At 38.7% G+C, this 13,155-nt stretch overlaps 1 protein-coding gene across 1 annotated transcript; it reads left to right on the top strand.

The window, feature by feature from the left end:
- The first annotated feature begins 3 nt into the window (after positions 1-3).
- Positions 4-11,958, top strand: LOC106867661 (small ribosomal subunit protein uS3m). Its single transcript, XM_014912595.3, has 3 exons — positions 4-150; positions 9,438-9,636; positions 11,660-11,958. The coding sequence occupies exons 1-3, from the start codon at positions 115-117 to the stop codon at positions 11,947-11,949; spliced, it is 525 nt and encodes a 174-aa protein (XP_014768081.1). The 5' UTR covers positions 4-114; the 3' UTR covers positions 11,950-11,958.
- Positions 11,959-13,155: the final 1,197 nt, after the last annotated feature.

The raw sequence follows: 13,155 nt of genomic DNA, 5'->3' as shown, positions 1-13,155 counted from the left end.
TTCTCTCGTCCAATAGTAAGTAGCGTAACACAATCTAACAACCAACGTGTCTTTGACACGCATGCGTTTTTCTTAATATTGTCAGCGATCGGCAATCGGAATCAAAGCTGAATTATGTCTTCGTATTTTTGCAGTTACTTCATGAGAACGGTAAGTTATAAAATGAACTAACATTCATATTCGATAAATTATTGTGAGAATTTCACCGCTTGCTCTAAACGGACACTCTATACGCGATTTATAATTGTTTTTAATTTATATTATGTAACATAATTTGCGTATAAACTACGGTATTTTTAACTAGTCTTTCTCTAAGTCCTTTTCATCGACGGAGTAAAAATAAACCTTTTATTACTGTTATGTTTACGCGAAGTAAAAAGCATAAAAATTATGCAATACCTTAGGAGGTGATTGGTTATTATAAAGCATATGTATTGCTTATTGTAAAGCTTCTGAATTACTTAAAGGATGTTTATTTTGTTTGTGTTATTTCATTATTTATTCTCTATTAACATTCGATTCGTTACTAATTAAATATTACTGTTATCAAAAGGATATATCGTATCACACCTCCGTTATTTTCATTTTTTCTAATGTTTCTAAAGGATAGAAAATTTTTGATGGGGTGGTTTTTGTGAATACTACAGCCTGGAGGTGCCCTTTACTCACAGTATTAGGTTCATTGCTCAAGGGCAGTTAGTGCTAACGCTGATAGCAAAATAAATAATAAACCATAAGCTATGAAGTTGGTATTGTATCCATAGAAAACTTGAAATTGCTTTTTTTTTATAAGGATTAAGTCGGTTTTGGACATTGTAGCATAACATTTTTATTTACAATTGACCCTACGAGAACTAGACAGTTGATGATCGTGAACTCTTGGATCAGAAATATTACTTGATTCAGTTCTGCCAATTATTCCTTATATGTGGATAATGTTATTACTCAGTTTGTAAAATATTAAGAATTCTAAGAATTAGTACTTATGCCGGTATTACCCAAAATCTGGTCTAATACAATGACCATACGTAAGAACTGTTGTTTCACAAGTTGAGTAATTTTGATTGCCAACATTGCCTCGTAGACCCAAAATGAAAGATTGCCTACAAGTTGTATCACAATTTACTATTGAAGAGTCTTGCTAATGGAACGAGGTTACTATGGAACGGTCGTTCTCGGTGCTTCCATGTTCTTTTCGCCAACGCCGGTAAGATATTCATTTCTTCGGACGTAAGATTACGAATTTCATCTTGGAACTGAATCGATCCCAACATCAAAGAGGTGCTCAGAAGCAAGTGATCTCGTATTCACACATTTTTTTTCTTCTTCAGAATATTTAAGAGAGGACATAATATTGTTTTTTTAATTTTTTTTTTTTAAACAAAACTTCCTTTGCAAGAAAAAAGTATTTTAAATATCTTAGGAGACAATTTACGTTGTGTGAAACTATACCATCTGTGCACGAGCTGATATACTTAGTTAAAAACTGTGACCTTTCATTGCTACCCTCTTTCCTCACACATTGGGGGTATTTGTACTGCTCTAAGAACCACTTCGCTTTCAGAAGGCAGGCTTCAGACAAAATTGTTGTGTGAATCTAAGAAACACCAGTTCTCTACAATTTGACAATCTTCACTGAATATTAAGTATTGCCTGTGTGGTTAAGGAACTCACTTTGCAACCGCGAGGTTTTAGGTTCAGCCCCATTGCACAACTTGGACAAGTATCTTCTATTATAGCTCTGGACTGGCCGATGTCTTGTGAGTGAATTTTGACAGAAACTGTATGGGAGCATGTCGTGTGTGTTGGTTACTGTCTCCATGCTTTGACTTTGTGTGATAGGTGTAACCAAATGTCACTGTCATACAAGCGGTGTCTTTCGTTTCCAGTCTTTTTTGAAAACCTGCCTGATCATGGGGTATATTACCTTACTTGGAAGTAGGTAAGGGTTGGCAAGAGGTAGAGCATCCAGCCGTTGAAAATTCACCTCAACAAATTCCATCTCACCCATGCAATCACGGAGAAGTAGACGATGATAATATATATGTGTGGGCGTGTGTCTATCTCCTGCACCCCCTGCTTGACAACAGTGTTGGTTTGTTTGTTTTCTTAACATAACAGTTCAGTAAAAGGAACCAATGGAATAAGTGCTAGACTTTAAAAAATAAGTAATGGAGTTGATTTACATTATTTACATTTGACGGATATTTGTCTTCATCTTGTTTGTTGTTAAACAATGTTTCGGCTGATATACCCTCCAGCCTTTTTCAGGTGTCTTGGGGAAATTTCGAACCTGGGTTTTCATTCCTAAGGTATTTTTCGATGTTGTTGTTATTATTCAGGTCACTGCCTGGAATCGAACTCGGAATCTTAGGGTTAGTAGCCCATGCTCTTAACCACTATGTCATATGCCTGTGTTGAAGGCAGTGTTCCAGTATAGTCACAGTCCAATGACTGAAACGAGTAAAATATATGTGATGTTTTGATGGATCCTTTATAACCCTGTCTGTTTTTGAAGGGTTGGATAGCAGTATGAAGTCAATACAACTAATCATGACATGGTTGTAGATTAATTTGGAAAGATATGGCCAAAGAGAAGTTCCAGAGAAAGGAATATCTAGATATTCATCTAATGTTTGTTTTGGCACCAGCTGGCAAGTTAAAAGGACTACAAGTTCCAGTCTCTGCTTTAGTGTGGTTTCTATGGCTGGATGCCCTTCCTAACACCAACTAGAGTGTACTGGTGCTTTTTATGTGGTATTGGTTCAAAACTTCTCAATTGAGTGAGGGTAGTATTATGGAAGGTGGCTTTGTGCCAGGGAGATACATGGTTACCCTAGTTGAAAGAGAAGTAGGATGGCAGTGTTGATGGCCATTTAATATATCATATAAAGATAGTACCCAAACAGAATTAGGATATATGGAAATCAGAATTCTTTTTACAAGATTTCCTTTCTCAAAATGTATTTACAATAAAAGTCCTGATTCAGTATTTGGGATACTTACCTGAACTATTAAAGAAATTCATTTTATTGATATAAGACTATATAATCTTAGAGTCACTAAAATATTTGCAAACAGACTTTCAGAATTTTTCCTGGTATTTTTCAGCATTTTATACTATTCATCATCATCATCGTCGTCGTCGTTTAACATCTACTTTCCATACTGGCATGGGTTGGATGGTTTGACTAAGGGCTGGCAAGCCAGAAGGCTGCACCAGGCTCCAGTCCAATCTGGCGAAGTTTCTACAGCTGGATGCCCCTCCTAACACCAACCACTCTGAGAGTGTAGTGGGTGCTTTTTACGTGCCAGTCAGGCAGTACTGGCATCAACCACGCTTGAATGGTGCTTTTTATGTGCCACCGGCACAGGAGCAGTCAGGCACCACTGGCATCAACCACGCTCGAATGGTGTTTTTTACGTGCCACTGGCACAGGTGCCAATCAGGCGGTATTGTCATCGGCCACAGCATTGATTTCACTTGCCTCAATAGATCTTTGCAAGCGCAGTTTATTGCCCAATGATTGAAGGGTACTCTTAAATGGGCTGGTTACCCTGTGCTGGCATAGGCCACAGTTACAGTCTCACTTGGCTTGTCAAGTCTTCTCAAGCACAGCATATCTCCAAAGGGATCTGCCATTTGTTATATCCTCAGTGAAGTCCAACGTTCGAAGGTCATGCTTCACCACCTCATCCCAGGTCTTCCTGGGTCTACCTCTTCCACAGGTTCCTTCTACTGCTAGGGTATGACACTTTTTTTACACAGCAGTCTTCATCAATATGCAACACATGATCATACCAGCGCAGTCGTCTCTCTTGCACATCACATCTGATGCTTTTTAAGTCCAACTTTTCTCTCAGGGTGCTTACACTCTGTCATGTATGCACACTGACATTACACATCCAGTGGAGCATACTAGCTTCATTCCATGCAAGCTTATGCATGTCCTCAGCAGTCACGGCCCATGTTACACTGCCATGTAGCATGGCTGTTCACACACATGCATCGTAGTCTACCTTTTACTTTGAGCAAGAGACCCTTTGTCACCAGCAGAGGTAGGAGCTCTCTGAACCTTGCCTAGGCTATTCTTATTCTAGCATCTACACCCACAGAGCATCCACCCCCGCTACTGTCTTGGTCACCTAGGTAATGGAAGTTATCAACTACTTGTAGTTTTTTCCCTTGGAATGTGACGGAAGCTGTTTTCTGCACATTTTCAGTGTTTATTGCTCCTGAGCATTTGCCACACACAAAAACTATCTTCCCAGTTAGCCTTCCTTTGATATTGCTGCACCTCTTATGTGTCCTTAGCTTACACCGGGTACATGTTATGGAGTTTCTGCTTGCGCCTTTTCTACAGATCGAGCAAGGCCATCTACTTGAAGGGATTTGTGGTTTGTCTGTCTTCCTACTTATTAAGACTTTGGTTTTTGCTAGATTGACTCTAAAGCCCTTCGATTCTAGACCTTGCTTCCACCCCTGAAACTTCTCTAGTTCTGATAGTGACTCAATTATTAGAGCAAAGTCATCAGCATAGAGAAGATCCCAGGGGCATCCTGTCTTGAATTCCTCTGTTTTTGTCTGGAGGACTATGATGAATAAGAGGGGGCTGAGGACTGATCCTTGGTGGACCCCTACCCAGAATTCTTCACTGTACTCGTTGCCAACCCTCACCTTACTGACAGCATCCCTGTACATGGCTTGTACAGCTCTCACTAAGCATTCAACTATCCCTAGTTTCTGCATTGACTACCAGATAAGGGATTGGGAGACCCTGTCAAAGTCTTTCTCCATGTCAACAAAAGCCTGGTACAGAGGTTTATCTTTGGCTAGGTATTCCTCCTGCAGTTGTCTTGCCAGAAATATAGCATCAGTGGTGCTTTTCCCTGGCACAAAACCAAACTGCTTCTCGTCTAGATTGACTCTCCACCTAATTAGTTGAGCTATGACCCTCTCCATCACTATCATTACCTGATCCAATAACTTGATACCTCCGTAATAATTTGTATCTAATGAATCACCTTTACCTTTGTAGCAGTTGACTATGGTGCTGCTATACCAGTCATTGGGTATGACTCTTCATGTACCACCTGGTTAACTATACGGGTGACTAGGCTATAGCCACACTGCCAGATATTTTGAGCATCTCTGCAGTGATTTCTGTTGGCTGAGGGTTTTCACAGTCTTCATACTCTTAATTGCTTTATCTACCAAGGTACTGTCAATTTGAATAGTTGGTCCCTCTGTTAGATCGACATTCGGCAGATTCTCTTTCTTCCATTCATTCTCTTCATTTAGCAACCTTTCATAGTGGCATCTCCAAGTTTCTCTCCTTGCAGCATCATTAAATGCAAGTGAGCCATCATCCATGCAGACACATTTCTCTCCTATGACATCGTGATTTTCTCCCACACACTGTCTTGCAATTCAAAACACTTCAAGTCTCTGGTCCTCATGATGCAGAACATTGGAAAATTTCTTATCTGCTTCCCCTCTGGCTAAGTAAACCTGTCTCCTAGCTTCCCTTCTGGCAGTCTGATACAGTTCCCCACTATCATCATCCTTCCAGTCCTTCTATGCCTGTTTCTTTTCCCTAATGACCCTGTCAACTACATTGTTCCACCACATTACCTTGGGTCAAGAGGGAACTTTGCCCCATCCAGAGATCTGGTCAGTAGCCCTCAACAGGTTGTCCCGTAGAAACCTCCAGTTGTCTTCCATATTATGTGATGCTATATCCCCCTCTATTTCATCAAAAGCTTCGAGTACTACGTCTCTAAATCCGTGTGCATTCGTAGGATCCTGTTTTTTAAATTTTTTCATCCTTGTCCACTTTCCTCCTTCATCATGCCTTTCAGGCATTTTCCAGTATTGTGATGATACCATCTTTGATTCTGACCAAGGCTGACTGGCTGTTATAGCTCTCCCAAAGCTGTCTACTGATCTTATAAAAATTACTCATCTCTCCCACTGACTGCAGCCTACTCAGCTTCACTTACTACTTTCTCAACAAAAGAAATTTAATCTTTTGTGACACACCTTTTCACCGCTTTGTCCTTGGTCTTATATGCCTGTTGAATCTGCTCCTGGAACTTCTGTAATTTATTAACTTAGTGTCCTATATATTGGCTTTCAGCTGTTTTTCCCCCCCTATTTTCTGCTATATTTTAGATGCTAATCATCCCTTATTTTTATAGCCTAATACATTTGTTGCTGTTCAATATTTTTCACCTTGTGGTGTTTCAGCCTCACTGTAACTCTGGTAGTCACTGAATACATCAGTTCCATTAAAAGCTCCAAGTTAAAACAGTAATTGACACAAGCTGAGGGAAGAGCAAAAGGGATCTAGGAAAAGTAGTGGATTGCTTGATCAGATCTTTGCATTGAAGAACAGTCTTGAGAAGAATGTCCTCTTCTTCATCAACTTTGATATACTTCAGAAAGGCTTTTGGCTGTGTGCACTGGGAAACCCATTGGAAGAAACAACCAAATGTAGTCATTTGCTTTTAAAAGATTCATTTGGAGTCCTTGAGAAGATCATTACCCTGATAAGTCTCTTCTATAACTATTTTGAATGCAGTATGGTCATTGACAACATAGTACTCTCTAAATGATTTTTCAGTAGAATCCAGTGTGTGACAAAGATGTTTCTATCATCAACTGGATCATGTGTACAAACCATATCAGATAAGGCTGAGGCATCCAGTTGACACTTCTCTATTTGCAAGGTCTTGACAATGTGGATGATTTGGTAGCCCTCTCCTTAACCCTTTAGCATTTGAATCGGCCATATCCGGCCAAAAGTATCCTGCCTATTCTATGTTCAAACTGGCCAGATCTGGTCTCTCACACCAACCCTACAATATGGTTTTAAAAATTAACAGCTACCTCATCAAAATCTCATAGCTACGAGATAATGCTTGATTAGTTCAAACCAATGTGGATAAAAAAAGCATTAATTATGGCAGAATAATGTGAACACTAAAGGGTTAAAGAAAGATCATCTACAGAAGGCTGAACAATTATGTAAGGCAGACAAGTTCTAACATGTGAACCTCAAAATTCCAGGAACCCAGCACCTATCACTGCCAATACTGAACCACTAGTCTATATGGAGAACTCGACATATCTAGGAAGCCTTATCAGTAGTCAACAGGGCAAAAACAGACATCCAGGCAAGGTTTAATAAAGCTCGTGGGCATTTGCAAGCCTTTGGTTGATCTGGAAGTCTTGGCATTACAAGTCTTTGGACTAAGATTGAACTTATAAAAACAGTGACAGTCTATTCTAATGTAGGGGTTAGAATGCTAGAGAGTGTAAAGGAAGACATAAATAAAATTAGTTCTTTCTGCAGTAGGTGCCTGATGAAAATATGTTGCATCTTTGGGCACAGCAAAGTGTTAAAGGAGGAGCTGTACTGCAAAACTGGTTGCAGTAGTATGGTACTTGGAATAAATTCCAGTGGCACAGATGGCTAGGCTACACACACTGAATGGCCTGAGAGAGGATATCAATGGTAACATTAAGATGGACATTACCTGGAAGTGAAAATTTGGACAACCACAAAAAAAAAAAAAACTGTGATAGAACAGTTCCGAGTAAGCTCAGAGAAATGCACATTACTTGGGGCAAGGCACAGACACTTGCTAACATCATGTCTGGATGATATCAAATTATCAAAGCTTTATTTCCTAAGTGAGACCAGGCAGTGGCTCTCATGGCTTCTGATCTTAATTGATTGGAAGTGTTATCATGTATATTGTTTTGTCTTGGTATAAAAGATGGGCTACAGCAAATATTCTGCTCAATACCACAGATTTGCTTGTCAGTTTTTGACCTTAACCAGTTGAGCATGTCCCTTAGTGGACAAAGTGGTGAAGGCTGATTGCAGGACCTTGAATCTCACATGGAGATGGCAAAGGACTGGGATGACTAGAAGTATGCTGTTCTTTAGAAGACTTGTTCACCTCAGTGAAGCTGAGATTTTGGAGACACAGTGTGTATAAATATGCACAACTCCTCTGCCCATCACATCGAATTTCTTCTTCAACACATTCTTACCAGTCATCATCCCTCAAACTGCACAATTCTGCTGCTGTAATTAAATGTGAGCAAAATTGTATACTTCAATTTTTTCCTGATACCACTTACCCCTCTTATTATTGGAACCATTTCACTGTTACCCACCTATCTTTCTTATTACTCTCATCCACCATAAGTCTCCCCATTCGCTTGCTCTATCCCAAACAACCTACTCAACCACACATCATCTCCCACTTTCCCTTTTGCTCATTCTCTCTTCTTATTGTCCATTGTATCCTTATTTTTGTTACTACTCAGCTGCTCTTCATTCCCCACCATTGTTTCTGCACTGTCAGTCATCTCTTCTCTCCTGATTCCCTTCAACTTATGTATCATTGGTCACCCCTCAATCCTACTCAGTTTCTACACTTATTCTTTCCTTTACCCTACCTTCTCTAGTCATCATTCCTCAACACTTGTTCTTCATAACATTCAACCTCTCACCCATTCCCTATTTCTAACAATCTCTTATTCTCCGATACACTCTTGCAATCTCTACCCCACTCACTTCTACTCACCTCATGTCTTAAGAGTGCACCTTGAAATCTCATCACTATTTTCATTGCTTTCCAGTTCCACCCTGATTGCTCCCACTCTCTCTTCTGTAGTGTGAGTAGCTGTGTAGCTCCCCTACAGCAAGAAACCTGTTTTGGCCTCTCCTCTCTGTCTTTAACCCCAATCTCATAACATAAAGTTACCTCCCTCCCTTCTGTAGTGCCACTCAGTTGAAGGGCATCTTGTCTTGCACTATGCATAGTGATTGCACTAGTGCTAGTGCCAGAAAAAAATGGCACCCAGTACATGCTATAAAATTGTTCCTAAGAAGGGCATCCAGCCATAGAAACCATGCCAAAGCAGACACTGGAGCACAATGCTATCTACAAACCTATCAGATCCTGTCAAAGCATCCAAATCATGCCAACCTGGAACAGACATTAAATGATTTGTAATCATTCACACTTGATTTCACTAATTGTTTGAGGAAGTTGATTACTGTGATTAATTTAATCTACTATATTCAGCCTCCCTCAAATGTGACCCTTGTACCATTATTAGAATCAGTAATTTTAAACTTGTTTTCCAAGATTAGAACCATTGAACATTTATTCTGTAAGTTCAATTTGTAAGCCAAATGGTGAAAATGTGCAAGATTTCAGAAAAGGGTTAGCATGTAACTCTGAACAGTTATTGATGTTTCAATGTTTAAATCGGAATAATGGAGCTGTTTCTTAGTTAGGAACCACACCATCATTATAGGAATAATTTGAAGAATTAAAATTTATACATGCGTAGGTTTTATAATAATTTTGATTCTTTTGAAATCTACTTACAATAAATTTCTTTGTTTCAGTTAAAACCCCAAACTTTGAGTAATCATGGATTAACTTATAACCTCAAAAGACAATTCAGTAAATCTTCTGTTCTTAACAAAAATGTACGTGCTGCTCAGCCAAAAATTTCACTCCGTCAAGACAAGCCTTTAACATATGAAAAATCTCAACCTCCTTACCTAATTGGTGTAACAAAGACTTGGAATTCTTGGAATACTTGTGAGTACTTTAGTTATTTTCTATTTTTCTACATGTCATATAATTGACTTAGTTTCTTTAGCTGCACACCAAGTTTTTAGTACTCTGTTATGAAATAAAATTAGTATCTATTTTCTAACAGCTTTCAAAGTAACACAATGTTGCAGAGTTAAAATTTTCAGTTACTGTGAAGAAAAGTGGTTGAAAGCTGATGGAAATTTGTCAGATCTGTTGTGTGATTGTTCTTTTGATTTCTTAGTTACTTGGTATAAATGAACATCAGCACTAGTTTAAAGCAACTCTACTAAATGTGATGAAAGCTAGACCATATACAACACTTTACAAGATTGGCTTAGTTGAGGTTCTAAGATAAAACCTTTGAACGGCAAGAAAGAACTGACACCACCGACATGAATTGGTTTTATGCTAATTTGTAGTCAGACTATTAATGAAATCTGGTTGTACTGTAGATATCTTTGAAAAGAGCATTCTGAAATATTGTTTTGATAGAATTTTGAATAGACTCCTTTCAGTTTTGCATTCATTGAGTTTTGGCAACAGATGCCAGTCCTAGAAGAATTGTCTGATGCAAAGCACAAGTAAAACTCTATTAAGCATTTATTACCTTGCAAGGAACCTTTTGGAAATAGTCTGCTGAGAAGCAATTAGTTAATGAGATAAAGTAATGCAGTTTTAAATTGTGCCATAAAAATTGCATTATTTGTTCTTTAGTGATTTAAAGATGTTATACCAATCAAGTAGTCATCATCATCATTGTTTAACGTCCGCTTTCCATGCTAGTAATGGGTTGGACGATTTGACTGAGGACTGGTGAAACCAGATGGCTACACCAGGCTCCAATCTGATTTGGCAGAGTTTCTACAGCTGGATGCCCTTCCTAACGCCAACCACTCCGAGAGTGTAGTGGGTGCTTTTACGTGCCACCGGCACGAAGGCCAGTCAGGCGGTACTGGCAACGGCCATGCTCAAAATGGTGTATTTTATGTGCCACCCGCACAAGAGCCAGTCCAGGGGCACTGGCAACGATTTCACTCGAAAATCCTTACACATGTCACGGGCACAAGTGCCAGAAAGGCGACGCTGGGCACAGGTGCTATCCCGATTTCGCTTTCGCTTGCCCCAATAAGTTTTCGCAAGCTGAGTTTCGTGTCCTCAAGCAGAAACAGGTATGGTTTATCCAGGTACTGCATCTGTGGACTGCATCATTTGTTCAGTCAACCACTACATGAGAAGCAAGGACTACACACCAGCAAACGTTTTCTTTCTCTCTTTCTCTTCTTACTCCCTCTCTTTCCATGCTAAAGACAGACTGTAATGAAGCTTGTGTAAAAGGAGAGATAATGGATTGATATGACTGGAAAGACTGCAGAGAGTGAATGATTGGTTTGATATCCAACATAATTTGTACAGAAGGCACAGCACAGGATTGGTAAAAAAAAAAAACCCAGCTGAAGTATACATGAGATGGTTTCCTTAGTATGGACATGTCATGTGATGAGATGATGAGTGTTCATTGGAGAGTTCTAGAGTAAAGGTAAGATCTCAAGAATCATGATGACATGCTGTACTGCAGACGTAGCCAAGCCATGCCAGCATGGAGAAGCCAATCTTAAAATGCTAATGATAATGTTTTCTTTTATCTGAATGAATAAATGTATTGCTTGTTTCTAAGACTTAGGTCAATTTAAAGAGTGACACTTTCTCAGTTATACTATGTATGTGTGTGTATGTTTTAAATTTTGCTTCTTTTATTCACCCCTGTTACTGTCTGATGTGGTGTGTTGGAACTCTCTTTTTTATGTATTGTCTAAGAGATATCTTTGCTTTCCAATAGAACACAAATCTTTTGTAGACTTATTGTCTTAAGGATTTCAGAACAAAACTGCCCAGTAAGAAAATGAGTATTAATAATTTAAATACGTACTCACTTTGTCACTTTTGCCTCTAATGACATTTAAATTCATTTTACCCATAAAAATATTTATACTGAACTTGACTTAGTCTTTGTTTTCTTCTCTTTCAGCCACTCTTCTTGATGAAGGAAGAACTTCTGAAATCACAGTTGATGATATCTTTATTCGTCGATTTATGCACGGTACATGGCCTCGGTTACTCATGTCAGATGTTATAATAAAGAGGCGCCATAATTTAATTGTCGTTGCAGCATTAATTTCCCAAAATCTCTTACCACAAAAAATATACTTTTTGCAAGGCTACACTGAAGAAATGCTTAGTTACATCTTAAAATGCCCTATCAGACTGGAAATACAGACAGTTAAAGATAAAAAAGATATAATATTTAAATATATATAATTTAATGTATGCTTGTGTTTGTCTTTTTTATTTAAATAATTATTGAGACTTAAATTATATTTAACAGGTTTTTAGCAAGAGAAAAATATTTCTGTTTTGGATAAGGTAACTGTCATCATCACCATCATTTAATATCTGCTTTCTATGCTGGCGTGGGTTGGACAGTTTCACTGGAGCCGGTGAGATAATGCATTAATTCAAAACAATATGAATTTATAAGCATTACAATTGACAGAGTAGTATCATCATCATCATCCTCCTGTCTTCCATGCATGCATGGGTATAATAGTTGACAGGAGCCAGCCAGGCAGAAGACTACACCAGGCTACTGTGTCTGTTTTGGCATGGTTTTTACAGCTGGATGCCCTTCCTAAAACCAACAACCTCACAGAGTGGGCTGAGTACTTTTTATGTGGCACCAGCACAGTCAAGGTCAGTTTAGGCATGGTTTTTACTGCTGGATGCCCTTCCAAGTGCCAACCACTTTACAGTGTGGACTAGATGCTTTTTACATGGCACCAGCACCAGCAGAGTCACCAAGTAACTTGCAAGACAAGGAATTTTGAGAGGGGAGGCGACATTGGAGGAGGTGATCTTGTGTCAGATGATGAAAGGTTAGAGAGAGACAGAGAGGCCAGAAAACAATTGCCAACTATGCAGTGTTCCTATTTAATGGAGAACAGTACCTAATATAGAACTTTTTTCTAAATAAGAAACTAGCTGAATCAGCCCCATTTACAATTGTCTTCACCTCAATGGTTCCAAACCAACACCTTGTAGACTTATAGGTTGTGTCCTTCATTTTCTTATTAACATTTCTGTAGACTAGATCAGCTGCAGCTCAGCTTTCCTGAATATAGAATGTGTTTGTTTTGAGATCCAAAGGCTGTTGATCATTTTCAAAAAGGTTTAGGAATATGAAAATTATTTTAGATGTTTGCTGAAATAATTCTAAGATTTGTTTCAGATATTGGCTGACTTTGACTTCTGTAAGTATAGAATTGAGAGAATAACTACCACATAACCTGCAGAAGATTTATTGGTATAATGCACAGGAAGTTAATGAAAGTGTGGGATTAGTTTTGATGTGATAATGTTTTGTGTTTAATTCAAGATTCCATTTAGAATTAGCTGTATCATTAATTTGTGCTGCTTTTCCTAGATTTGTACAGTGGAATAGTTGAATAAAGTTGTGACAATTACATC

This window comes from Octopus bimaculoides, chromosome 1 (assembly GCF_046866305.1).
Source record: "Octopus bimaculoides isolate indiv1 chromosome 1, ASM4686630v1, whole genome shotgun sequence".
NCBI classification, from domain to species: Eukaryota; Metazoa; Mollusca; class Cephalopoda; order Octopoda; family Octopodidae; genus Octopus; species Octopus bimaculoides.
Note: the sequence above shows the minus strand (reverse complement) of the source record. Positions and strands in the feature narration are given on the sequence as shown.